Genomic DNA, 27,978 nt, shown 5'->3' with positions numbered 1-27,978 from the left:
AATACACAGGTCTTTTTTCTCCAGTGTCCAAAGTATACGTGGAATTCTAATGTGAATTTGAGGGAAATATGATCTTTTCTAATGCATCCCTCATTTACAGTAAACATTGTAATTCCGTACATTGGCTGAATGTGAACCAAAAAACATTGTAAGTCTCATTACTAAGCAACAGTCATTGAAATGAACCAGTAAACTAGTAATGGTTAAAGCCACTGGATGCTATGAATTTCCAAAAAAACATAGTGCATCCAGCAATAAAGGAAGCTTTGTGCATCAATCAAGACATAGTAGTAAAAAACACAGAAGAACAAAAATACAGATTCTACAAGCTGATACATTTTATAGTGGCTAGCATAGACATGTACACACATCTGTTCTAGCAGCAGATTTGACCCAGTGCATGTTTTAATTATCCAATTAATGTCCAAAATAATAATTATTCAAAAAAATCCTAATATTTTATTACTTACTACATTGCTAATTATTCTATCAATATTTAGTGTAATTGTTTTCCTTACCTCTAACAGGTAATGGTTCAATCAGGATATTTCACTCATTTTTCAAAAAAAAAAAAAAAGTTTCACTATTTTACTACTTTTGAAAGCCCAACATATTAGACATAGTAGCTTTACATAACACTAAAACATAACATTGCAATTTTATTTTATTTTCAGTTTTTGTTTATTGCAGGGGGTTGTATGTTGATTACAGTAATTAAGGCAAGTGGAAGAAGTTTTATACTTAAAAAAGTACTTTTTTACTTTTTTTTTCCTAGATCTTCAAACTTTTAAACAGGTCAGTTTGACTCGTAACATAACAGGAGGGTTAATGTATTGCTGATTTGACATTTGGATTTGTGGGGTTTACAAACTGTGAGTGAGTTAGACAAAGAGTGAATGAGTTAGAGCGGGAAACGTGAACTTTCTATAATATTGCTTTATTCTTTCAGATCTTCTGGAGAAGTCCCGTGTTGTGAAGCAGCCAAGAGGAGAGAGAAACTTCCACATCTTTTACCAGCTTTTATCTGGAGCATCAGACGACACTCTTAGTAAGGAACTATACACATATTATTACACACTGAGCTCTTTTACCTGTGAGATACAGCTGTAGACACATCACCACTTGGTATGGCTTTTTGCAGTGGCGTGCAGTTAATATAGTGGGTACCCCTTCTGCAACCCCTGAGTGAAAATCATGAGTCTGATTGGTTAGATTGTCCTGCGACTTTGCTAATAGACTCATTACTACACCCTTCAAAAAATCAATAGAAGGGTCCACGCAGACATGTGGGCAGAAGCCATTTTAAAAAGCTTTGATTGGCTAGAGCAGCTGTCAGTCAGATAAGAGTCCGGTAGCAGCTTAAAAAGGAAGAGTAATGCTGTTTTTTTTTTTTAGTTAATTTATAAAATATATGCTTATAGTTTACAATTACTACAATATATATTTCCTGATTAAATATTATGTAATGATTTACATGCACCTATTGTCACCCCTTCTCTTAAGGGTTAGAAGGGCCTTACTGCACACCACTGGCTTTTTGCACCACTGTAGCTAGAGATGATTTATTTCATTTTAACCAGAAGGAAAGCCCTTGGCACCTGGACCAACAGCTACTGTTCTCTCATGCTTTATTTGCACTCCACTAGACCATGGCCATTGTTTGACAAGCTTAATGAAAGAGAACAATGTAACGAGCTTTAATTTCAGACATCAAAAGAGTGAACTAAGCTGTAGGCAGAATGACATGTAACCCTATCTGACCATAAAGGCATACGCTTATGGGGTAACCTAACACCCAGCTGATCCACAGATGAATAGGACTCGTGTGTGTCACCCAAGTGGAAATTTTCCTGTGTCAGAGTCAGAGAGAGTTGCTGTTCTGATTCAATCTGCTGCTGTAACACTCTCTGCGTTTCTTTTTCAGAAAAGCTGAAGTTGGACAGAGACTTCAGCAAGTATAATTACCTGAGTCTTGATTCAGCCACAGTTAATGGACTTGATGATGCAGCAAACTTCAGGACAGTCAGGGTGAGTTTCTAGCTATACACCTAATACACTGCCTGGCCAAAAAGTCAAAAGTCTGCAACTGGATTTAAATAAATAAATGATGTGGGGTTGATGCTGCAGTTGGTCTGCAGGTCTGGGTTCAGCAACAGTATGTGCTGAAAGAATGAGGTCAGCTGACTACCTGAATATACTGAATATAGACCAGGTTATTTCATCAATGCATTTTTTCTTCCCTGATGGCACAGGCATATTCCAAGATGATAATATCAGGATTCATGGGTGGAATTGTGAATGAGTGACTCAGGGAGCATGAGATAATCATTTTCACACATGGATTGGCCAACACAGGGTCCAGACCTTAACCTCATTGAGAATCTTTGGGATGTGCTGGAGAAGACTTTGTGGTCAGACTCTACCATCATCAATGCTGCTGCAAGATCTTGTTGAAAAATTAATGCAACACTGGATTGAAATAAATAAATTGTGACATTGCAGAAGCTTATCGAAACAATGCCACAGCGAACGCATGCCGCAATCAAAGCTAAAGACAGTCCAAAGAAATATTAGAGTGTGTGACCTTTTGTTGGTGGCGACTTTTTTTTTGTTGGCCAGGCAGTGTAATTACACTAAATATACACTGCTCAAAAAAATAAAGGGAACACTCAAATAACACATCCTAGATCTGAATGAATGAAATATTCTCATTGAATACTTTGTTCTGTACAAAGTTGAATGTGCTGACAACAAAATCACACAAAAATCATCAATGGAAATCAAATTTATTAACCAATGGAGGCCTGGATTTGGAGCCACACACAAAATTAAAGTGAAAAAACACACTACAGGCTGATCCAACTTTAATGTAATGTCCTTAAAACAAGTCAAAATGAGGCTCAGTATTGTGTGTGGCCTACACGTGCCTGTATGACCTCCGTACAACGCCTGGGCATGCTCCTGATGAGGTGGCGGATGGTCTCCTGAGGGATCTCCTCCCAGACCTGGACTAAAGCATCCGCAAACTCCTGGACAGTCTGTGGTGCAACGTGACGTTGGTGGATGGAGCGAGACATGATGTCCCAGATGTGCTCAATCGGATTCAGGTCTGGGGAACGGGCGGGCCAGTCCATAGCTTCAATGCCTTCATCTTGCAGGAACTGCTGACACACTCCAGCCACATGAGGTCTAGCATTGTCCTGCATTAGGAGGAACCCAGGACCAACCGCACCAGCATATGGTCTCACAAGGGGTCTGTGGATCTCATCTCGGTACCTAATGGCAGTCAGGCTACCTCTGGTGAGCACATGGAGGGCTGTGCGGCCCTCCAAAGAAATGCCACCCCACACCATTACTGACCCACTGCCAAACCGGTCATGCTGAAGGATGTTGCAGGCAGCAGACCGCTCTCCACGGCGTCTCCAGACTCCGTCACGTCTGTCATGTGCTCAGTGTGAACCTGCTTTCATCTGTGAAGAGCACAAGGCGCCAGTGGCGAATTTGCCAATCCTGGTGTTCTCTGGCAAATGCCAAGCGTCCTGCACGGTGTTGGGCTGTGAGCACAACCCCCATCTGTGGACGTCGGGCCCTCATACCATCCTCATGGAGTCGGTTTCTAACCGTTTGTGCAGACACATGCACATTTGTGGCCTGCTGGAGGTCATTTTGCAGGGCTCTGGCAGTGCTCCTCCTGTTCCTTCTTGCACAAAGGCGGAGGTAGCGGTCCTGCTGCTGGGTTGTTGCCCTCCTACGGCCTCCTCCACGTCTCCTGGTGTACTGGCCTGTCTCCTGGTAGCGCCTCCAGCCTCTGGACACTACGCTGACAGACACAGCAAACCTTCTTGCCACAGCTCGCATTGATGTGCCATCCTGGATGAGCTGCACTACCTGAGCCACTTGTGTGGGTTGTAGAGTCCGTCTCATGCTACCACGAGTGTGAAAGCACCACCAACATTCAAAACTGACCAAAACATCAGCCAGACAGCATAGGTTCTGAGAAGTGTTCTGTGGTCCCCACCTGCAGAACCACTCCTTTATTGAGTGTGTCTTGCTAATTGCCAATAATTTCCACCTGTTGTCTATTCCATTTGCACAACAGCTGGTGAAATTGATTGTCAATCAGTGTTGCTTCCTAAGTGGACAGTTTAATTTCACAGAAGTTTGATTTACTTGGAGTTATATTGTGTTATTTGAGTGTTCCCTTTATTTTTTTGAGCAGTGTATTAGGGCTGTTACTATAAAGTGTACTTAAATAGGTATCCAGTATGCAACTCATCATTATAGATATCTGTAAACTGGGAGCATAACGCAATCCCTGTGAAAGTCTTTTTTTTTTTTTTTTTTTTTTTTTAAATACAGTTATATATATAGTATCTCATTGATCTCATATTGGATGCTAGTGAATGTTGAGAGTAAAAATGTAGGTATCTGATTGATCTGGAGTTAAATTGGAAACTAAAGACTACCTTATTTCCTCAATTATTCTTTCTCACTTGCATAATTTAGGACATTTTTCTGTATGCCCTGAATTTTCTATTTTTCCTTAATTAAAAAAAAATTTACTTCTATCAAAATTAGCTTGACTGAACAATAGCAAACACTGGATAGCTTTTAAAATCAATGAACAAAGTCTTTTCAAATCCATGTATATTATTTGACAGTTAGTCTTATTGATCAGTTTATTTATTTATTTATTTTTCTCAACAGTTCACATTTATAAATGTAATAGACCTGTATCTGTCTATAATGTGACTGCAGCTTTTCTTGGCACAGCACACATGTGTACATAAATACGTTTATCATTAACCAGGGCTGACTGATGACAGTCTTAAGCACACGCGTACAGACTAAAAGATGAATGAAATCTGATCTGGACATTTACATTAATGTCCCACAAATCAGAGAAGTATCCAGTCTAGGATTACACATGGAACTATATTATCATATGCAAAGTTATATGTTCATCAGGCTCTGTTGTTTACTGTAAGAAATACCAGCAGAAGAATATAGATTACGCATTGTGATTATACCTTATAACTTATCACTGTAGATTCAGAGACTGAAAAGGTAGCTTTATTTATTTATTTTAATCAAATAATTTCAACAGCCCTAACTAAACATGACCAGATAAAGATACCACTACTATCACACTATACCAGAGAATACTCTAACTAACTTAACTCACAACACAAGTCATTTTATGTCATTTTGTGTGGTCCAGACCTTTATCACCTCTACAAGATAAGACCGGAGTTAAGCCTCTTATCTCTAATGACTGATTTAATTGTGTGATTGGATTAGATCAATCCTTGTCCACGCTCTCTATGAGATGGAGTTTGATCTCTTCACAGCAGGAAAGTGCACTGAGAGTTACGCAATGCAGAGAGAGGAAGGTTCAGTTACTGATGTATCTTTTTTCGAATATTCCAGCTCTGGTCATTCTCTCCCACGCTGACATGTCCTCTCAGTGTTATGAAAGCACAATATATGATGTGATGTCTTGGCGTGACTGTGTTTACTACATAGCCCTTGTTTGTCTTGTTTTGTTCTGACCACTGTTTGTCTGTGTCTGGACATAGCTGATTTGAATGCAGTACCACAGTGGACAGACAATGCTGTGCAGTTCTCATGAATAGTAGCTCTAAGCCCGGCTCTGCGCAGCGTTTAGAAAACCATAGCTCAGCATGTCCTGCCCTCTGGCTCTCTCTGTCTAACCCCCTGTGACTGAGACATCATATCCAAATAATTTGGGAATATTCCCCATTGTGCTTTGTCCAGAGTGATGCACCTTCTAGCTTTAGTCACGAGTCCACAAGCTTTTTGTCTAAATTCTTGTCAACGCTGCCAAAACAGTCATGCTGTTAATTACGGCGGGATGTATAGGATATGGCACTCAGCACAGTAAACACACTCTAAACTCACTTTACAAAGATATCCTGTCCTGTTTCACATTTTTAAACGTCAGTGACGCCGAACAGGAACAGGCTGTATTTATTGAAGCTGAAGGATTACTCTACGATAAGTCGTGTAATATAAATACATGTCTACATATGTTAGGATTAAGGAACAAGGAAATATTTTGTCTCTGAATTAAGACATCAGCTCTTTTTAGAAGGGATGCATTCATGACTATGTAGGAAGGGTAACGGCATCAACATTATTTATTATTATTTATTTTAGTAATCAAGTACTCCACTGAAAAATCGATTCAAATAATCGAGTATTCAGATAAAACATACTTGCTTGCTTAAAGAGCAATTAAAATTTTTCAAGAGAAAACAAGACAGTTTGCTTAGTAATGAATGACCAATTGTTTTTATTTTTTAAATTCACAACATACATTTTCAAATTGCAAACACAAATAGCAATAATTTAATAAATTAAGATAAATTATTTCAGCTTAGGATTTCTTGCTAGTTTCAAAAATATAGGGCACGAATTAACAAAAAATGATGTTCTCCCTTTCTCTGTAAATCTTCAGGATTTTGTGCTAATCTATACTCTTTTTTTTTAAGTTTTATATATTACCATCAGCTGATATGCACATGGAAATGATTAGATATTAGCATTAGCCACAGTTTATTTAACAGTGTGGCCCTACTGTAGAGTCAATACAATTTTTTAAAAACAAATTAATATTCATTTTTGTTTTGACCAAGGGCAGTTCAGATTAGTATTAAATATCACATTACAAGTGCAGAACAGTTTATAATATTTGGAGTGAGTATTAGACCAGGTAATACAATATGTATCACAATATTGTAGTTACATTTTAGTATATTGTGATGATGAAAGGAGATAATGTATCAAGGAAAAAAATAGAAAAACTGTCAAAGTATAAAAAAAAGTCTCCATGTACAGCTCTGGAGACCACTTCAGTTTCTGAATAAGTTTCTCTGATGTTGCTATTTATAGGTTTATGTTTAAGTAAAATGAACTTTGTTGTTTTATTCTATAAACCTATGGACAACATTTCTCCCAAATTACAAATGGAAATATTGTCATTTAGAGCATTTATTTGCAGAAAATGAGAAATAACTGAAATAACAAAAAAGATGCAGAGCTTTCAGACCTCAAATAATGCAAAGAAACAAGTTCATATTTATAAAGTTTTAAGAGTTCAGAAATCAATATTTGGTGGAATAACCCTGGTTTTAATCAGAGTTTTCATGCATCTTGGCATGTTCTCCTCCACCAGTCTTACACACTGCTTTTGGATAACTATATGCCACTCCTGGTGCAAAATTTCAACCAGGTAAAATCTAAGAAACCCATAATGTTTAAGTGGTCTCTTATTTGCATAATAAAAGTAGATTTTTTTAAGCAGTCATAACAGTTTATTTAAAACACTTAAAGCAATCTAGTTGGCAGGGTTTAATAACAACACAAAATTAAAGCATTGTCTGACACCAGTCTTTACATGTAAAATAATATTTAATATGGATACTGTGTTTAAAGTATTGCAAAACATAATATTGCCATACTTTGATAGATCAACACTTTCTTACACAATTATTTTGTAAAAGAAAGTTAACATAATTTAAAAAAGGAAGAAAAATGTTTAATATTTTGAGTGTATAGCACTGATCCTACTTCCCTAGATTTCTCTCTTTTTCTCATATTTTGCTCTCTGAGCTATCTGAAGGTGTCTGCGTTGCTATCCTATTGCCAAGGACAACTTGAGCTTTCCGTAACCACAGAGAGCTGCTTATTATGACTATCCTGCATAGTCATTTTCCATGGCTGTCCTGCTGGCACCATCAGATCATCTGTAGGATCTGCTACTGTAGCATGCTGAATGTCCATCATCAGAGCTGTACTGATTGAAGAGTTTTGCCCCTTTCTGTTTTTTAGAATGCCATGCAGATCGTGGGCTTCATGGAGGATGAGTTGCAGTCAGTGATGGAGCTGGTGGCTGCCGTGCTCAAGCTGGGCAACATAGAGTTCAAGCCTGAGTCACGGGTCAACGGCTTCGACGAGAGCCGGGTCAAGGACAAGAACGGTGAGTACTTTACCCAGCAGAGAGGTGAGATCAGTCCGCCACACAGTGGTTCAGTGGTGCTGGGTCTCACCCTGGGAGTGCTTTTACCTTGGTTGTTAAATCTTCTCTTAAGAACCATAATCACGCACTGTTCTAAAGGTCTAAAAACCTTTGTCTGTTATATTTGCTGCTACATTTTACAGTTACTTGGAATGCGAAGTCATTAAAGTGAATGTTAAATAACTGGAACTGTATATAACATACAGCTCTGGGAAAAAAGTAGAAGAGACCACTTAAAAATGATGAGTTTTTTATTTTATTTTACCAAATTAAAAACCTCTGGAATATAATCAAGAAGAAGGTGGATGATCAAAAGCCATCGACCAAGCTGAACTGCTTGAATATTTTCACCAGGAGTGGCATAAAGTTATCCAAAAGCAGTGTGTAAGACTGGTGGAGGAGAACATGCCATGATGCATGAAAACTGTGATTAAAAACCAGGGTTATTCCACCAAATATTGATTTCTGAACTCTTAAAGCTTTATGAATATGAACTTGTTTTCTTTGTATTATTTGAGAAAGATATGCATTTTTTTTGTTATTTCAGCCATTTCTCATTTCTGCAAATAAATGCTCTAAATGACAATCATATACCTATAAATAGCAAAATCAGAGAAACTGATTCAGAAACAGAAGTGGTCTTTTTTTTTTCAGAGCTGTATATGTCATTGTCAGTAGACCTGCTTGAACTCTACTGCCATCTATTGATATTCATATATGTCAGAACTACCCTAATTACTTGCAGTTGGAGGTGGTACATGGTGGAACGCCACATTAATCTTAAGGGTGAAGTCAGACAGCATTTCTAAGGCAACTGGGTAGATCTGTTGTGGAAAATCTAGGTATTTTATGCTTTGGCACACACAGACTTGAGAGTTAACACCAGTTAGCATTTGTTTTGCTTATATTGCAGTTGATGCTATGATGGCATTTGTATGGAATGTTATCAATCCTCAGTCACTTAAGCATTTGCTGTTTTTCTGACAGTGTTCTCTGTATAGCGTGAAGTTGCAAGTACAGACTAAACACGGCACTGTGTGTCAGCACCTCCACTTACACATTTGTTGGATATCCTCCTCATTTTGGTTGAGAAAAACTTTACAGTGAAAGGAAAATCTATTTTTTTTTGGTAAATTTCTTTATTATATGCCTCTGAAAGTGGACACTAGGTTGTGCTTGGTCTCAGATGTTATGAGTTATATCACAAGTAAATATTTCTTCTATTTTTATGAATGTAAACACCAGGAAGATAAAGGAAACGAATCTGAACACTAAAAGGCTTTTTTCAAAAATGAGCACCTACCACTGGTTTGCGTGGTCTAAAAATACATTACCAAAAAGTTGCTTCACAATTTTAAAATAAAATACAAAAAATATATTTTAGACTCACTCAGCCCTCAGCTTCCTAAAGTATGAAAAATAGATTAAATGTCCTATTGTCCACTACAGAGAACATTGAAAGGGTTCAAATTACTAGACACTGAAATCTCAATAAAAAAATTATCACTTTTCTTCTTGTTGCCCAAAATATGTGAAAAATATGTGATATGTTTGAAAAGCCATTCTCTTGGTCAGACACCCACCATTGAACTTTCATTAGTACAGTACAGTAAAATTCCAACGTATTGTATTAATTGTACTTGCCTTTATAAGCCTCAGACCTCTGTCCACCACATTAGACAAAAATAAATTGCCAGGTTTTGGGGAATATGAGGCAGATTGCCATTTGGGATGCTCCTCAAAAAAAAAAACGCTGTACAGGGGCACTCTGGGTGTTGTCTGATTTAACCACCCTCTGCTTACTTAACTGAATTTGTTTAGCTACACTTTCACCCAAAATAATAATAATAATAATAATAATAATAACAATTATAAACTTTATTTATATAGCACCTTTCATACATTAAAATACAGCTCAAAGTGCTGTACATAGAAAAAGGCATTCAAAACACTAATAAAAAAAGGAAAATGAAAAAGAAAATAAACAGTAAAATTAAAAATAAAAAGAACATTCAGATAAGATGTAATAGAAAACAAAATAATATAAAATAAAATTATAAAACTGTAAAAGGAAACAAATAATAATAATAATAAAATAAAAATTACAAAAGACTGTGACTGTGAAATAAAACAATTAAAACAAAAACTAATGGATTAATTATTAAAACAAAGTTTAAAGAAATATGTCTTAAGCTGCTTTTTGAAACTATTTACTGATGATCCTTGTCTGATTTCAAGTGGTAAATTGTTCCATTTCTTTGAAGCATAAAAACAAAAAGCTGCTTTCCCCACTTCTCTTCTTATTAACTTTTGGTACTTTACCAAAAGGTCATCTCATGTTTTGTGTAACTGTCTCTTTTCTGGCATGTTCCTCCTCCTCCAGATCTGAAGGAGATGTGTGAGCTGCTGGGTATTGAGCAGTCAGTGCTGGAGAGAGCCTTCAGCTACCGCACCGTGGAGGCAAAGATGGAGAAGGTGTCCACCACACTCAACGTTGCTCAGGTTGGCTTTCTTAATCCCTCCTTCTCATTCACACTTAATGTTTATTCCTACTTTTCATCCATTAGCCTTCCTCTTTTTTTTATTTGCTATGTCCTGTGGGAGCATATAGCAGTAGTCCTTGTCTTCAGGTCTTCTCAGGTGACTGACTTCACAGCAGAGGAGACTGCAGGACTGCAGCATGCTTATTCCTCTTAGGCTTTAAAATATGAAATATTTAACAGCACGGCTCCATAAACATCATAAATGTGCAAACAGGAATTCCAGAGCTGTGTTTGCACCTCTGAAATAGAAAAACGCATATTATTCACTAGCCCCCTCTTTCCCTTAATGCCCGACATGGCGACACGGAGACCTATCAATTATGAAACAGGAAACGTCTGCTTCAACTGTGAAAGTAGGTCAGAATTCGGACCTCTCAAACTTGAAATGATGCTCGCCTGTGTGCTGCGGCTCCAGCAGCGCCACTTGAATTGGGACGTTGCGTGGTTATGATTGGCGCGTCTCATAGACACTGTTTGGAAACATCCTCAGTGCAAATTTGCTAAAGTTTCCAAGGAGCCATTCCACAGAGATGTGGCGTCACACTGGAGGCCAAGCCCTCCCATCACAAACATCCGGCCAGATAAACCAAACACAGCAGGAAAGAGACGAGGTAGAGAGAAATTATGGGTCCGCTCTTCCTGAGGACCGGAACAGCGCTAAGCCCAGCGTGTTCACCTATACATACGTTCCTGACATCCAATCAATTCAAAACCTAGTTCCAGTGACACCAGCCAAGTGTTGTTTTGCCGCTGTGTCGCTAGCTTAGTGTCATCTAGAGTTCAGCCTCTCACTCCGGATGACTGTGTTCGGCTGCCAAGCACACTTGATAGATGACAGGCTTTACTCACTTGTGGCTCAGTGCCAGATCATGAGACCTCAAACTTGTGTTTCATTTTCCCTCGGCTCCTCCCTGTTGTTGCTTGTTTATGCTGGATGTGCTTTTATTAAACTGAGCAAATAACAGGATCATTCTGTTTATTCTAGGCCTATTATGCTCGTGATGCACTTGCCAAAAACCTATACAGCCGCATGTTCAGCTGGCTGGTGACCCGAATCAATGAAAGCATCAAGGTATGTTTCTCAGTATTACTATCATTATTTTGTCACATCACTGATAATGTATACTATATATCCATTTGTAGTCACGTTTCTCATTGCTTACCTTTATGTTTATTTCATTTTCAGGCTCAAACCAAATCCCGGAAGAAAGTGATGGGGGTCTTGGATATTTACGGTTTTGAGATATTTGAGGTAAGGCTCCTCCCTGTGCAGTCTGCTGATTGCTGGTCGGGTCAGACCTCAGATAATTAAGTCTTCAGCTCCCACTCTGAGCATTCTGCTGTTTCTGTTCAGGCTTGTTGCCTTTTGCCTGTGGGACAGTGGGAGAAGATACTCCTTAGACCTGTCTGGTTAATTAGATGTCAAGATGAAGATGCTTTAAACACTCCTCCTTTAAACATCTGCTTTGTCTCTGAACCTTCCTATTGCGTTCCAGTCAAATTTGACTCATTAGACATTTTCTCTGTAGATCATGTAGATTTCCACATCTGATCATTCTGAGATTCATGAGAATTTGTCCACATTGGACATCTGAACACGCAAAATAACATTTTCGTTTTTATTCAAATCTCAGCTATTTATTCCATCCACTAGAAATGTAATATAAATTATAATAGAATATAACATAATATTTAAAAGTAATAGAAAACATTTATCTAGACAGATGTTCATACACGAGATGGACATGTCCACACTGTTCCTCTTACAGGAGGTGAATCCAGGCTGGAGGCTAGGAAAGTCCTTTAAAAGTAGATTATGCTTAGATAAATAATTAATTAACCAACCACATGGGGTGCCGCAGTAACTACTAGGCAACACCGAAGTAACCACCTGGGACACCATAGTAACCCCGGGGACTGCCTAGTGGCCACTTGGCAACTTCACTGCAACTGCCTGGTAGTTAAAACCACTTAAGAAAGACTATTCTTTCTTTGTTTAAAAATGCATTTTGTAATATAAGTTGGAATATAATCTGCTTTTGTAATATATGTTTTCAAGTTTGGGACTGTATCTTTGATTTACTAAAAAAAAAACACACCACCAATTTTGACCAGGCTTAATATAGAAATATACTTAAACTTAAAACTTAAACTTGGTTTAACTTGGGGGAAAACGTTGTTTGATTGTAACACTGTTTACTTGTACCATCTGTAATCATTTGCTGATTCCATATGACCCGCACGAGTAGCATGAGCTACAATAGAACAACTTCTTCTTCTGTTTGCTCACTTTTTGCAGTATGACTCACCGTGCATGCCTTATCTCTGCATATTTATGCCTGTGTTCTTCACTCATTTGTTCACCAGTGTTTTGCATTTGTTGTGCGTGTTTTCTTTTCTTCTTTTCTTCTTAATGTCATTGTTGTCGTTGTTGTTGTTGTTGTTGTTTGTGCTAATGTGTCTGGGGCAACAGGATGGAGTAAGTACTCCTCTAAAGGAAGTGATGTGGCGGAGTGCATGCTGCGATTCTAGCCTTTAATCCCAGTCCTAATTCAGCCCTTTAGCTTCACAACCTAGGACAGCAATGGTGCCGCAAGTGCTGCTGGCCCTGATGTGCAACTTTACACCCAGCAGTAGCAACAGCAGCAGCGCAGTTAATGAAGCTGATGTTGCGTCACCGGCTTCAGTAGGGTTGCGCCTCAGGCTGGGGGCCGCTGAAACATAAGCCTAGGAGTTGCAGTGTTTTTCACATTGTTGGGCTACAGGGAATGGCTGATGTTGCCAAGGACTCATTTTACTGGGTTACAGTGGTTAAGGTGACTGAACAAGGTTTCACTTTCCTCCGTTTGCCCTCATTAGTCACAAAACACTGCAACTACAGGTCAAAGCATGCCAGCATGCCCTCTTTGTGAGCCTGCCAGGTCAAAACTGGCAGTGCCAAGCTCAACAAAGACATGACTCGTTCTTTCCAGCGTGCCATATGCTGTCTTTTGGATGTGTTTTAGACTCTTTTTTTTTTTTTATCCTGGTGCTGAAGGTACACCAGTGGTTCTGAGGTTTGCAGTGGTTTTGCTTTTGGTTAAAAGGACTAACATATACTGGGGTTGTTCCTGAATGGATGAGGTGAACACAGGATAAAAAGAGGCCAAAACAAAATAATCTGCTTTATGTTCATCCTCATCAGTTTTAATGATGACCCCTGTAAAAAAAAGTCCCTTTCAGCCCATGCTCTTTTAGTGTGAATTTGAATAAAAAAAAAAAACATCCTAAGCAAATACAAAAGAACTAACCATTACTCTGCTTTCAGCTTTAACATTTAAAATTGATGTGGAACAACAGTTACCCTGATAAAATCTGACTCACATACAGCATTAATTATTATATTAATTATTTGGTATACATCATAATTGTATATATGGGGGTAATTTTGATGGAAAGGCAGAGATTTCCTAAAGAATATGGATTTAGACGTCAAAGAAATACACCAAAGCTGTGTTCACACTACACAATTTTAGTCCCGATTTTCCAGACACCAACTGGTTGTGAAAATTTGCCAACAAAAGCCTCGGATTGGAGACAGATCGCTATTCGCTCAGCACTGGCTCAGTCACTGTGTGTGAAAGACGTGATCTGAGTGCTCGTTGAGCGATTACCAGTGCCTCGCAAGCCATATCTGCACTTCAAATGGTGGGGGGGGGAGGGGGCAGCTAACTAAGCTAAGTAAAGCACTGGATTTAAATGTGCACTGATGATTTTTGGGAAAATTAAAGAATTTTAAGAGCACCTTATAGTGCAGAAAAATGTTATGTGACTGGACGTTAGTGCAGTGGCTAGCTACAGCCAATCACAGCCTAAGATACTGGGTGAGGAGCAAACTGAGGAGTTATTTCACACCCATATTTTTTTTCTGTGAGTTTTCACTGCGAATCAGCTCACTAAAAACCTGTATCACTTTTTATTTACGATCATACATTTTGGAGGATAAAAGGAGCCTCACGCTTTGAATCACAATAGTTCTCATGTGTTTTTTGGTTACAAAACATGACAAACCCATCATGGGTTCCTCCTGGTGAAAGACCATGTAATCCATCAACCCAAGTTGTTGATCAGTCATGTAGTGTGCTAACCACTACCACTGAAAGATTACCAATTACAAGACAATAAATTGTGTTGTGTGAATTGTACAGTGATCCAACGACTCTTAGATAAATGGCGCAAGTAGGTTGAAGGAGTGCAGTGCTTTGTAGCCCTATAGGCAGTTTGCTGCGCTTAGTGCTTTGGTTGCTGTGTACATCCGAATACTTTCCCAATAAAAAAACATGCAAATTAGATGATGGTCCTAACTGCAGGTCTGATTGGCTCAACAGGACAACAGCTTTGAGCAGTTCATCATTAACTACTGCAACGAGAAGCTCCAGCAGATCTTTATTGAGCTCACCCTGCGTGAGGAGCAGGAGGAGTATGTGCGAGAGGTAAGACACTGGTTCTTTCTAACAACATCTGCAATAAGACTTCACTTAAATGTTATAATTATGCTAGTTTTTATAATGTACAGTGCCTGGCAAAGATTTGGGGACACCCATCATTTAACTTAAAATATTAGATAGAAAGCTGAAGCAGCAGTCCATAAGATTTTTTTTTTTCTTTTAAATTAAAAACATTTAATTAATAGTATTATGGTATAATGTTCTGGCACGACCATCCCTGCGATGTCTAATATATTAATTCTAAAAACATTAGTATATGTGAGTGGTCTGGTAGGTCTGTTTGATGTACTTGTAAAGTTCTTTACATTTTGACAGTATTTCATAAATTAGCAAAATTAACTAAAATTATATACTCAAAAACACAGAATATCTTACAGCAGTTTATTTACAATTTATACCTGCATTAAAAGTACTCTTCCACATGCTCTGTGCAGTTACACATTCTTGCCAGAGAGGTCTCTAAATCCCAGAATTCCTCAAAACTAACAGAAAGATGCTTTAAGTGAAAAGTACCAGTAAAAATCAAGCATATCACTTGGATTTTTGAATAGAATTAATGTATCCCTTAAACTTCCTTATTCATTTGATCACTCTGGATACTCTAACTGCTATTGTTCTGTAAATAGAGATCACATTAGCAGCTTGCTTATCTGTAAATTCTTTATGCAGCTTTATATATTATCATTATTATATATAAGGATTCAAGGAGATTTTGTCATTCGCATCACATGTGGTACATGAGGTGGAACCAGAAGTTTATTCACATAAGATAAAGCTTAGCTAAAACTGACTTTATCTCATCCTCCTCTTTCTTTGTTGCTCTGTCTCCCTGCTCTCTCCTTCTCTGCGAGTTTGGGGGCGGAAGTGATCCCTCACTGCAGTGTAGGGTAAACACGCTTGTCCCTGAGGGTTTACGGCTCTGTTTGCTTTCAGAGCTCTGAGTATGTGCCCTAACACAGCCGTGACCTCCACGCTGTGATATTCCACTCTCTGGCCCGGCTCCAGTCCAGTGCATGGGAAAATACCACTGCTCTGGAGGCTGGGGAAGAACATGGGGATCTGGGGAGCAGTCGACCCTATCCATAGCGTAGATTCCCCTTCCACCACATGGCCTCCCACTAGCACTCGTCCCCTCCTCCTGAAGCTGTTCACATAGCCCAATTAGCCTACAGCAATTTTCCAGCTCATTACGTTCACAGTGGATCCATGTTGTGGGTTGTTACTGGAGCCTGGCAGATGAGACTCGTGTTTGGTTCAATTGACCAAAACATCATCTCAGCTGTGTCTTGGCTGCCAAGTGTTGGCATCATGTAGATATTTAGTGTGTCTCTTTAGCGGGCCAGGTGTAGAAAGCTTGTGTGGGTTATACCTTAAACTTTTCAGGTTTGCATGTGTATGTGAAAATATGACTTTAAGATACTTTAAAACTTTAAGAGCTATAAAGCAAACTTGTTCATTTTCATGTTTCTTCAATCTTGTAGGGCATTGAATGGACCAACATTGAGTATTTCAACAATGCCATCATCTGTGACCTCATTGAAAATGTAAGTCATGTTGATTTTATTTTTATTTTATTTTAAATAAAAGTTGCATACATATTGACATGTCAGATAATAAGGGAATAAGTATTGTGTCCTCAGGACTTTTGCAATGTCCTGTAGAGCTAAAAGAATGATGTACTGACCTGCAGGTATGCATGTGGGTCTACTGTGATTTTAATTTACATTTATGGCATGTAGTGTTAGGAATCTGGGCCAAAGTCTCTTGTCTGGTGTAGCGCAGCATCCAGTCACCCAGGCTGGGAATTGAACCACAGTCTTCCACACAATATGGTGGTTAGCTCACTGGCAGGTAGTGGTGTTATCCACTGCACAACACCAGTTTCTGTCAAGAGTTGTCTTTCTGTTTGAATGGACACTTCTAGCCGGACACCACCAGTCACAGTCATTACCACCCATTGAGCTGTCTGCAGCATCCATCTGGTACCCATTGTCAGGCCTTGACAAATTCCAATAGTTTATGCCACCTTACTGTGAGCCTGGTGGACAGTCAGTGTCGAAGAATCTCATTTTTGTTTTTATTAAATTGTTGTGTTCTTGTGTACTGTATTTTTCTATTCCTAATAAAATCCTTTTCCTTCAGAATCAGAATGGTATCTTGGCAATGCTTGACGAGGAATGTCTGCGGCCAGGCACAGTGACTGACGAGACCTTCCTGGACAAGCTGAACACCATCTGTGCTGAACACCAGCACTTTGAGAGCCGGCTAAGCAAAAACTCAAAGTTCCTCACTGATCACAGTCTGCCTCACAGCTGCTTCCGCATCCAGCACTATGCTGGCAAGGTGAGCTTATCTGTACACCCAACCCCCTTCCACCACCACTTAAACTGAATGCATTAATCATCACATAATACAAACCGTGCTTTAGTCCATGTTAGACTCATGTTGTTTCAGATAAGTTGTTAAATCTTGGGAAAGCTTGGGAAATCATTTGAGTCACACCATTAACAGCTTACTCTTCCCCCCTTGGAGGACGGTTTGCACAACAGTAATATTATAGAGTACTATGTAATGTTTAACTCCCCCATTATGATAATGTAAGCAATTACAATAACACATCAGAGTTTATTTATAGCATGCTGCCTAGAATCCCTATGAATCAGCTTTGGAAGGCCTTTAATCACTCTGGGGAACTGGAAACACTGGACATAAATCAGTTCGACTAAAACCACAGAATGTGCTCAAAACCAAAGCATGGGAAACTGTGTAATTGACTGTGATTTGCTGCCCGTGTAGGTGCTGTATCGAGTAGAGGGCTTTGTGGACAAAAACAACGACCTGCTGTACAGAGACCTGTCCCAGGCTATGTACAAGGCCAACCACAGCCTCATGAAGCTACTTTTCCCAGAGGGCAACCCTGCCAAGGTCAACCTGAAGAGGCCTCCTACAGCTGGCTTCCAGTTCAAAGCCTCAGTGGGGACACTCATGAAGAACCTACAAACCAAAAACCCCAACTACATAAGGTGAGTCCAGACTTTAATGCACAGCAGGGAACTGAACTGAGTGCATTTCCTTTTCATGTAAAAAGGACATGGTGTTTTTTTTTTTTTAGATACAATTGAGCACCAGATACTAAGTGGTAGGGCTGGGTATCAGAATTCGATATAAATAAATGCGGAGAGCACATGCAGCAAGGTAAAAAAAAAAATGCAACGGTTCCATGATGAACAGAAACGAAGAGTGTGCACAGTAACAAGGTCAACACACCGCCACTGTGCTGAAACCTCTCAGGCACTTGATCTGTCTCTCTCTTGCACACTTGTGCTGTCCATCTCCTGCTCTCTAACCCATTCGCGTTGTCTCTCTCTCTCTCTCTCTCACTTTCTCTTATTCTCCACTTATGTTGATTGTTTAATACATATATTGTGTAAGAACAATTAACGCTTTTTGTATTTTTTGTAGTTATTAAAAAGATAGCGAAAAAACTACAGTATGTGTATTGGTATCCAATTCAAATAATTGAACCGGTATCAATATGAAAATATAAAAAATTTTAGACGATACCCAGCACAAGTGGTAAGCACAAGATACTATGTAGTGAGTATCACATACTAAGTAATGAATACCATGTATTAAGTGGTGAGCACAAGATACTATGTAGTGAGTATCACATACTAAGTAATGAATACCATGTATTAAGTGGTGAGCACAAGATACTATGTAGTAAGGTACTATGTGGCCCAGTAAACTGTGTTTTTTCCTATTAGTATCCGATGCTCAGCACTTAATATAAAGTGGGCACACGTTAGTGTCTTGTGAGCACCTCTAAAACATTTCCTAAAACAAATTCCCCTATGTACCTTTACCTGAAGAAAATTACACCAAAAATACACCTTCAGTAACTTTTTAATCAAATTATTTTAATGGTGATGGACTGATTGATTGACAGATTTTTTTTATGTAAACACCCTAGTGTTTTTAACCTAACCAGTCATTTTAGTAATGGAATTATAATATGCCAGTAGACATACTTTACAGTTGAATTGCTAGGTTTAATTTTACAAGTGCCAAAATTGTCTGTGGTGGTAACTTGATCATAGCATGGTTATGGCATGGTGGTGATACAGCAGGTAAAGAAACATTAATAATCATAGTCTAAACTAATCAATAACCACTAACCTTGTTTGTTTGCATTGTTTTTTGCATTTTCAGATGCATCAAGCCAAACGACAAGAAGGCATCCCAGGTCTTCACAGATTCGCTGGTGTGCCACCAGGTGCGCTACCTTGGACTGATGGAAAACGTCCGTGTGAGGCGAGCAGGTTATGCCTTCCGGCAGGCCTATGAGCCCTGCCTGGAGCGCTACAAGATGCTCTGCAAGCAGACCTGGCCCCACTGGAAGGGTCCTGCAAGGTTAGACCATTGAACTGTTGGGCTTGTTAGAATTTAGGAGTTTTGAAGGTTATCTATGTTTGAGCCAACGCAGACTGTCTCTCTAAATACACCTCTGGACACTGACTGAATACTGACTTCAATATACAACCTTTCTCAACACTGTCAGATGTCTGACCTCAGTTTATGAGTTTAGATATATTTTGTCTGTTTTTTTCTGCTCGGATGACCTAAACCTGCCTTGTCTTGTTCAGGGAGAACTCGCACAATATCCTGCAGGTAGACAGTTATGTCAACATGTCTGGTTTGGTTATGCTGCTTATCTAGGGCAACTGTGTGACAGACCTTATCCACAGGCTCTTTTGAATCCAGCTGTATTCAATAACAAACATGCCAGGGCAGAGATCGCTCACACTGACTGTGTCACCACTGGATAGTGAGTCATATATTACAGAAATGTGGAAATCTGATTCCTATCAAATGTGAGGACGGCATAGCTGTTCTGTAAGCCATCAAAGGCATGAAGTCATTATGATTCAGTCTGGGAAATCAATGAATGGAAACTCCCATACAGTTCTTTTTTTTATGAAATCATACCACAATATCTCAGTTTGATTCATTGCTTTGTTTCTGCAGCTCCTTTAAAAGTCCTAAATTAATTCTAAAAAATGGCCAGAATTTGTCTTAAAATGTCTTAAATCCATCTCCCAAAATCTTAAAAATGCTAAGAATACAGTTCATACAATTTTGTCTTTATTTTTGCAAAATTGCAATGATATATTTTGTTATGGAAGTTAGTTTACTGACTGTACTAAGCAGAACCAACCACATTTTTTTATTTTTTTCTATTTTTAGGTACATTCATTACTTGCTTTTAACTAGCATAAACTTTACCATAGGCATGAGAAGACTGTAGATATGTGTACGACAACCCCAGTTTTGCACTGAAACCTATTTTCAGTGTATGAATATAAATTGTATTCAATTTTGTCTGTGCAAAACCGATCATTTATATTTGTTTGAAACGTTTTGTTTGTTTTCTAAGAAAATCTGTATTTAGTCTGTAAACTTATATTAGTGTTAAGTGCTTTTTGATACTTTCATTGTGACAGTTGTCTAAATTTTTTATTTTTTTAAAGACATTTTATCTGGCTTTAAAGGAGAACTCCGGTGTAAAATTAAAGTTGGGTGTAGTAAAACATATTAAAACGTACTTACCTTTGTTAAATAGCCCACCTCAGCTCTCCTACAGCTTCTTGAGATCCAGTAATTTTGTGCTTTTTGCCCAGCACTCTATACAACGGCCGTATCGGGGCATATTTTGCCCCAATAAATCATTTTTTACACTGTTATCCAGGCTCAAAGTAGCTCCACAACTCCTTGGTAGAATCCGTAAAGTCCTGACATTTAAATCGAGGCATTAATAACTTTTAAAGTGCGCAATAAGTTAATTAAAAACACTGTTTACATCCCATAACTCTAGCTTTCAGCTCCGGATGCCGCCATCACTGTACTGATAATGACAGACATATATACATAGACTCTGCATAGCCTGCCTCCTGGCGCTGGCTGATGCGGCCGCTGTACTGTGCAGCAAAAAGGCACAAGCACAAGATTATTGTATCTCAGGAAGCTGTAGGAGAGCAGAGGTGGGGTATTCAACAAATGTAAGTACTTTTTATCATGTTTTACTAAACCAAAAGTCAACTTTACACCGAAGTTCTCCTTTTAAAAGTATTAAGTCTTAATTCCCCATACCTACACATACTCTGCAAAAACCTTTGGTGTTCACAAAGTAATATATGTACATATCTGTGCAAATATAGGGAAGGTGTGGAGGTTCTCTTGAAAGGCTTGGAGGTACCAGAAGAAGAGTTTGCCTATGGACGCTCCAAAATCTTCATCAGGAATCCCAGAACCGTGAGTAGTATTATGTTCCTTTGGATGTTGAAGAAACAGGGCTCTTTTACCTCCTAAATCCTGAGAATTGGGATAAAATGGTTCTAATGTGGTATACCTCAAATAACACAGATGTGGTTGTGGGATATAGAGCTTAAAGGGATCCACAAATAGGATTTATAACCACCACAAAAGCATGATCTGGCACACGTCCAGATCCAAAATCAGCACATGGCATGGCTTTAGAAGGTTTAATAATGCCATAAATGAAAGGCTAATATGAGAATTAGGCCGATGATTAGAGCAGCTCGGTAGATACTCAGCATATTAGAGTCTTGGCTGAGTTTTTAAAAGCTTTTTTAAGCAGGAAGTTGCACTCCTCTGAGCTGTTCTAATATAATTATCAACCTCTCTCCTGAAAAAAGCAAGAAAAAACAAGCAGTCACATGGTTTCACTTATACATTCCTCTGTTTGTCAGTTAGCATGGGAAAGCAGATTGTAGCGGAGGAGCTCCAGAGGAGTGATGGAGAAGTCCTCCTGTTACATGGACTCCTCTCTCCTGAAACGTTAACATCATGGATGGCTAAAAATGCCAAGAGTGTTTCATCTTATCCATTCGCATTCCACCTCTGTAATCTCCAGCTGTCCAATCAAAGTTCTATCAGCGTGGGATCTTTTTCAGGCTCCCCCCAGCTCTCTGTGGAGTCCCAGCCCCGGCCCCCAGCTCAGGCTGTGTCTGAGAAAGCGGTTTTATTTAGCTATCTGCTAGACATGGTTGCTAGGGGTAGGGCAGACTTGGCAGCTATTGTCAATATTGGCCCAATCACAGAACATGTTGGTTCCAGTTTGGCTAGATTTAGATTTATAATGTCTGTTGTTGGTCTTGGCACTTGTCACCAATAATATCTTTCAGCGCATGTAATATGAAAAAGGATATAACTGAGGTCGCTGGTACTTTTAGTCTCTTTAGATTAGGTTATAATTTAGTAATGATGATTCTGTATGTTAAAAATATACTAGTAATATATATTAGTATAGGCATTTCTGCTCAATAGACAAGTACTCATTGTTATAGTGTTAATATTGTCTGATATAATAAAGTGTGAAGAAGCAGTCCCACAGCAATAACAATCCCTACCATCTTTGATATTGTATGAATTTTATAACCAATGTTTCAGTATTACTTTCCTCACAAAAATATTCTATCTGCATAATGTTGCCCCAAAGCAGCAAAGGAAAAAAAAGTCTTTAGTAAATAAATGAGAATGAAAAAATATATATCTTAATATTTAAACATCTATATATATATATGTTCTTATGTTACCAGTTGCTCACATTGCATCCTGTGTGGGTTTGGAGGATGGCTCCACCCATAGACAAAATGACAATAGACACCTACTCCTAATTTTTTTGGACAGAGTGATATATTTCTGAGATAATATATTTATAAATTAGTATTCAAATATTATAGGGAGAGTGCAATAACCAAAAATAGTGGTTATAGCCATAGAGTGTTAATAATAAAAAAAAATAATAACAAACAAATGAATATTGGGCAAAGGCTGAATATTGATCTTTGTGTTTCATAGATTTTTAAATTCATTTTGTTCATTTTTTTCACCTCCAGATAGAATAAATAGCCACTTCTGATTCTTAAAAAAATAATTGCGTTGAAAGAAACAGTGCATTAGGAATGATGACTGATAAATAAATTAGTCTTTTTTTTATATTAATTATTCAGTCTTTGCTTTTTTGCCATTTTTAGCTAAATAACCTTGGTTGCCAAATATTCAATTTATTCCCAAATATTGAGCATATTGCCTCTGCTACATAGTTCATGTAACATCAGAACAGTGTGATTTTTTTTATTTGTATCTAGCATGATATTTTATTTTATTTGAGACTGCATATCCTGCAGAATGACTATTGCATATGCACACGTTGTGCTGATGATGCTGAACTGATATATTATGCAGCCCTGTAATGAGGCTCTCCTTTCTTTTAGCTGTTCTTCCTGGAAGAGAAGAGACGGCAGTGTTTGGAGGACTTGGCCACACTCATCCAGAAGATCTACCGTGGCTGGAAGTGCCGCACCCACTTCCTACTGTTGAAGAAGAGCCAGGTGGTGGTGTCTGCCTGGTACCGAAGATATGCTGTAAGTTTAGATTCCTTATTCTTAAACTTTTGTCAATAAACACATTGGTGTTGAAATTTAGAGATTCTTTCTACATACATTTCTTCTTTTTATGGTAATAGATATATAGCTGGTAACCTGCTTTTCTTACGTGTTGATGGACATTTTATACTCTGTGGATTTCTGTTTTCTCTTTTTGACTGCAGCAACAGCAAAAGTACAAGAAGATCAAGAGCTCCTCCATTGTGGTTCAGTCTTTCATCAGAGGCTGGAAGGTACGAGCGAAGCTGGAACAGTACACTTGATTACTGAATAGTACACTTGGTTAGCGTAGAGCTAGCTAAAATTAGAGGAGAGCTAGCTAACGTTAACGGGGAGAGAACTAAGGTTAGCAGATTTAACATTAGCAGTGAGCTGGCTAACATACTAACGCTAGCATTGAGTTAGCTAACGTTCCTGGTGAGAGAACTAAGGTTAGCGGAGTTAACATCAGCGGCGAGCCAACTAACGATACTGTGGAGAGAACTAAGGTTAGCGTAGAGCTAGCTAACATTAGTGGTGAGCTGGCTAACATTCTAACGTTAGCGGCGAGTTAGTTAATGTTACTGGTGAGAGAACTAAGGTTAGCGTAGAGCTAGCTAACATCAGTGGCGAACTAGCTAATGTTACTGGGGAGAGTTACTAAGATTAGCGGAGTTAACACTAGCGCCGAGCTAGGTAACATACTAATGTTAGCAGTGAGTTAGCTAACGCTACTGGTAAGAGAACTAAGGTTAGCGGAGTTAAAATTAGCGGCGAGCTAGCTAACATACTAATGTTAGCGGTGAGTTACCTAACGTTCCTTGTGAGAGAACTAAGGTTAGCAATGCTACCATCAGCAACGAGCTAGCTAACGTTACTGGGGAGAGAATTAAGGTTAGTGTAGAGCTAGCTAACATTAGTGGTGGGCTAGCTAACATACTAACGCTAGCGGCGAGGTAGCTAATGTTACCGGTGAGAGAACTAAGGTTAGTGTAGAACTTGCTAACTTTAATGGGAGAGAACTAAGGTTAGCAGAGTTAACATTAGTGGCAGACTAGCTAACATAAAAACGTTAGTGGCAAGTTAGCTACATTACTGGGAAGAAAACTAGGGTTAGCGGAGAGCTAGCTAACAATAGCATTGGAGCTAAATTGATAAAGAAAATTGATAACAAATGGGAAACATTAAGTTTTAATTATCAATACAATTAAATATTTTTTACTTAAGATGTTATGACTACATTTTGGGCCTTTATTTATTTAAAGGTCTTAAAAAGCATTAAATTTGACTTTTAAAATGGAGCAAGAACCCTGTTGATGCCTTTAGGATATTTCGAGCACTGTGTCACTGAGAATTTAGCTATTGGTTTCTTTACCTTACTAGCCTGTTCGGTTCTTTCTCCAGGCCCGCAAGATCCTGCGTGAACTGAAGTACCAGAAGAGATGCAAAGAAGCAGTGACCACTATTTCAGCCTATTGGCATGGAACACAGGTACTGGCTCTTCTTTTCTCACATTTGCATTTGCAGGTTTTAGGTCATGGTGCCTAAACTTCTCTGGCCTTTGCCAAGGGTACACACAGTTGGTTTACAGAACAGCACCACTGCTTACGCTTCTGATTGAAACTTTGCTGCTTGTCTCAATTCTGCAGTTATCACTGTTATCACTCTCAGTCTGCTCTTTCTATACTTTCTGTACACCTTTCTATATCTCTCTATATCTTCTCTTCTCCTGTATCTGCTGTTGCCTGACTTTTTCGGCCAACCTCTGCAGGCTCGCTGGGAACTGCGGCGTCTAAAGGATGAAGCTCGGAATAAACGCGCGGTTTCTGTCATTTGGGCAGCCTGGCTGGGAACTAAGGTATTTAACCAGCCTGCCATGATGTTAACCCCAGTTAGTTAGCCCCCTCCATCGCTTCACCCCTCATCCAGTAATAAACTGTGCTGTCCAATCATCCACTAACTTCCTGTAGTTGGGTGTTCAACTAATAATATACTTTTGCTTGTTCATTCAGTAGGTAGCATTTGGGAAGGATTCATACTAACTTTTATTTATTTATTTATTTTAATGTTTGTTTTTGATTTTTCCATGCAGGCTGTAAAAAAAATTAACTATACCATATTATTTGTTGGATGATTTACATGTTTCCATTTTTTACAGTATAATTTCTTTCTTTTATTAACAAACCAAGCAGTACAGCTGGTGCCTGCATTCACGTTCAAGTCAAAACAAAACCAAAATCCATGAACGTCATCCACAGACAAGGCCACTGTTCTTATCAGCTCTTTGGAAAATACTCATTTGTCTCAGGAGTGTTATCTTTAAGCTTTCTACCATTGCTGGATTCACATGGCTAGATAAGCATCAAAAAAGGTTTAGTTGTCTACCTTGACATGCAGTACCTTGCAATGATTCTTATGTATTGCCAGCTTTGTCCCAGCCAATATGATTCCAGAACATTCAGTGACTTCTTCTCCAGTTACATTCAGTCCAGAATAATAAACAGAGCTGGAGATGATGCATCATGAAGTTCCGTGTTGCAGCAAATCTCAAAGCAGATAATTTAACCAAACAATTAATGAAATTACTAACATACTAACAAGGGTTGCACCATTTTTTCACTATTGCATAAATTAAATAGTTTAAAAAAAAACAATTACGTAACTACAGTCTTCAAATTTTTATTGAACATAAAGGGTTCTATTGTACACCCTGCAAAAGGCGTGTCACAATGCTCGTTGCTATCTTACACCCCGTCAACACCCCGTTTCACGTCTCTATCATTTAACTGAAAATCACTTTTATATATATTTTTTTATGTTTCAAAAACATCAAAGCACATTGCCACCGGGCTCTTACATCTTGCACTGCCCGTCAATTATTCAAAACTTCAAAAAATGTGATACACAGATCTATAAAGCTATATGTTACGTACTGTTAGTTTCTTATCACCAGGTCACATTTATTAAAATATAAAAAATATTAATTCATTAAAGTCTCCTACAGCACTCTAAAATGTTGCTCGCTTCTGGAGACGTACGGTGGAGCTACACATGGGCTACAGATGTAAAACTTCAGTTAAATAAATTAAGATGAGTAAGGACCTGTAAGTTAATCAAACATTTTCTTATATAAAGGATATGTGTGCTGTTTTTTCATGATTTGAAAGTAAAACCAATGTCAGTTGGTCAGTGTTGCAAACCCAGCTTTTACATAAACAATAAACAGTATAAAGAATAAAATAACACTGCTGTTCCATTAAATATGAGCTGCTGGTGTACCTTCACAGCGTGAACATGTCAGGTCAGTATCCTCTACTGAGAGGCACAAAGCACAGCGCTCTTAAGATAGGAATGCGCCAAAGTCAGAGCACGTCTGCCTCTTAAAGGGAATGACTACTGGCACACTGATTGGTTTGTTGCATGTTATGCCAAAACACACACATGATTAATTAAGAGAATTAGTACACATCTTTTGTGCGTTTTGAGATGCGCAAAGCATATTTATTGCACCCTAATGATACCAAAGACAAAAAGACCAAAGACACACCCGCAACTGACCAGGGCGCTATAGATGGCTAAAATAGGGCCCACATTCTGTCTTTTTACTTATTCAAACTAACTTGTTGCTATTTTTGGTTTAATTATTATTATTTATTCTTTTACTGAATACTCAATGCATCTCTAGTATGTATGTTATTTTATGACATTTTGTTTTAACCAGAAAGATTTATATATTGGATAAAACATACCTTGCACTGGGTAAATTTTAAACAATCCCGTCTGCAATTAAAAACTGTCTGTATATAGGCCTGCATCACTCTGCACTTTGCATGATATGTCTTTATGGTCTGTCTCCTTAAATCTTTTTCCTCTAAACAGCCTTGTCTGACCTTTGGCGCTAACCACTGTTCTTAATGCTTCTTTACTTCCCCTCTGAAATGCACTGAACATCATCTAATCAAGGCTCGGAAAGAAGTGCGGCGGTTAAGGTATGCGGCACGGAGTAAACAGGCCGTGTCCATCATATGGGCAGGCTGGCAAGGAACCAAGGTATTCACAGCATGAGTGACCAGCCTCCATGGCTTCTTTAACCTTTTAACCCAACCTCACACCTCAGCATGCATCACAGGTTGTGAAGACCCCATTACAATGTCCTGGAACCCATCCCATCTGCCATACAGTACATGCTGAGATACAGTCCCATAGCTTAGAACCGGCTCTCTTAAACAGGACCTGCATGTGCATATTAGCTGATATTAAGAAAAAGGTAAACGAGTGAGGTAGCTCACAGTGGTGGGTTTGTGAGGATGGTGGGGGCGGGGCAGGATCCAGTCCTTTAAGCCTCTTTTCTCTGACCGCCGATGGATTAAAGCTCATCCAGACGGGCTCCTAGGCGGCTGACCGATTCCCACACAGCAGGCTGGCACTACTGTGAGCACCTCTCCCTGGCCAAAGTGGGT

The 27,978-nt window shown here is 38.8% G+C and overlaps 1 protein-coding gene across 6 annotated transcripts in view; it reads left to right on the top strand.

Moving 5' to 3' along the window:
- Positions 1-27,978, top strand: part of myo1b (myosin IB) — a 113,591-nt gene that overhangs the window by 75,359 nt on the left and 10,254 nt on the right. For 2 of the 6 annotated variants that reach the window (XM_049484735.1, XM_049484736.1), the window contains exons 8-24: positions 950-1,048; positions 1,925-2,028; positions 7,855-8,002; positions 10,425-10,543; positions 11,570-11,656; positions 11,771-11,836; positions 14,952-15,056; positions 16,553-16,615; positions 17,214-17,414; positions 17,868-18,094; positions 19,284-19,484; positions 21,290-21,383; positions 23,369-23,518; positions 23,704-23,772; positions 24,923-25,009; positions 25,290-25,376; positions 27,482-27,568. In XM_049484735.1, the coding sequence (XP_049340692.1) occupies positions 950-1,048; positions 1,925-2,028; positions 7,855-8,002; positions 10,425-10,543; positions 11,570-11,656; positions 11,771-11,836; positions 14,952-15,056; positions 16,553-16,615; positions 17,214-17,414; positions 17,868-18,094; positions 19,284-19,484; positions 21,290-21,383; positions 23,369-23,518; positions 23,704-23,772; positions 24,923-25,009; positions 25,290-25,376; positions 27,482-27,568 (1,994 nt within the window). The remainder of the gene's footprint in view (positions 1-949; positions 1,049-1,924; positions 2,029-7,854; positions 8,003-10,424; positions 10,544-11,569; positions 11,657-11,770; positions 11,837-14,951; positions 15,057-16,552; positions 16,616-17,213; positions 17,415-17,867; positions 18,095-19,283; positions 19,485-21,289; positions 21,384-23,368; positions 23,519-23,703; positions 23,773-24,922; positions 25,010-25,289; positions 25,377-27,481; positions 27,569-27,978) is intronic. The other 4 variants (XM_049484737.1, XM_022668578.2, XM_022668582.2 and 1 more) reach the window with 2 other exon arrangements.

Source organism: Astyanax mexicanus, chromosome 11 (assembly GCF_023375975.1).
Source record: "Astyanax mexicanus isolate ESR-SI-001 chromosome 11, AstMex3_surface, whole genome shotgun sequence".
Lineage (NCBI taxonomy): Eukaryota > Metazoa > Chordata > Actinopteri > Characiformes > Acestrorhamphidae > Astyanax > Astyanax mexicanus.
Note: the sequence above shows the minus strand (reverse complement) of the source record. Positions and strands in the feature narration are given on the sequence as shown.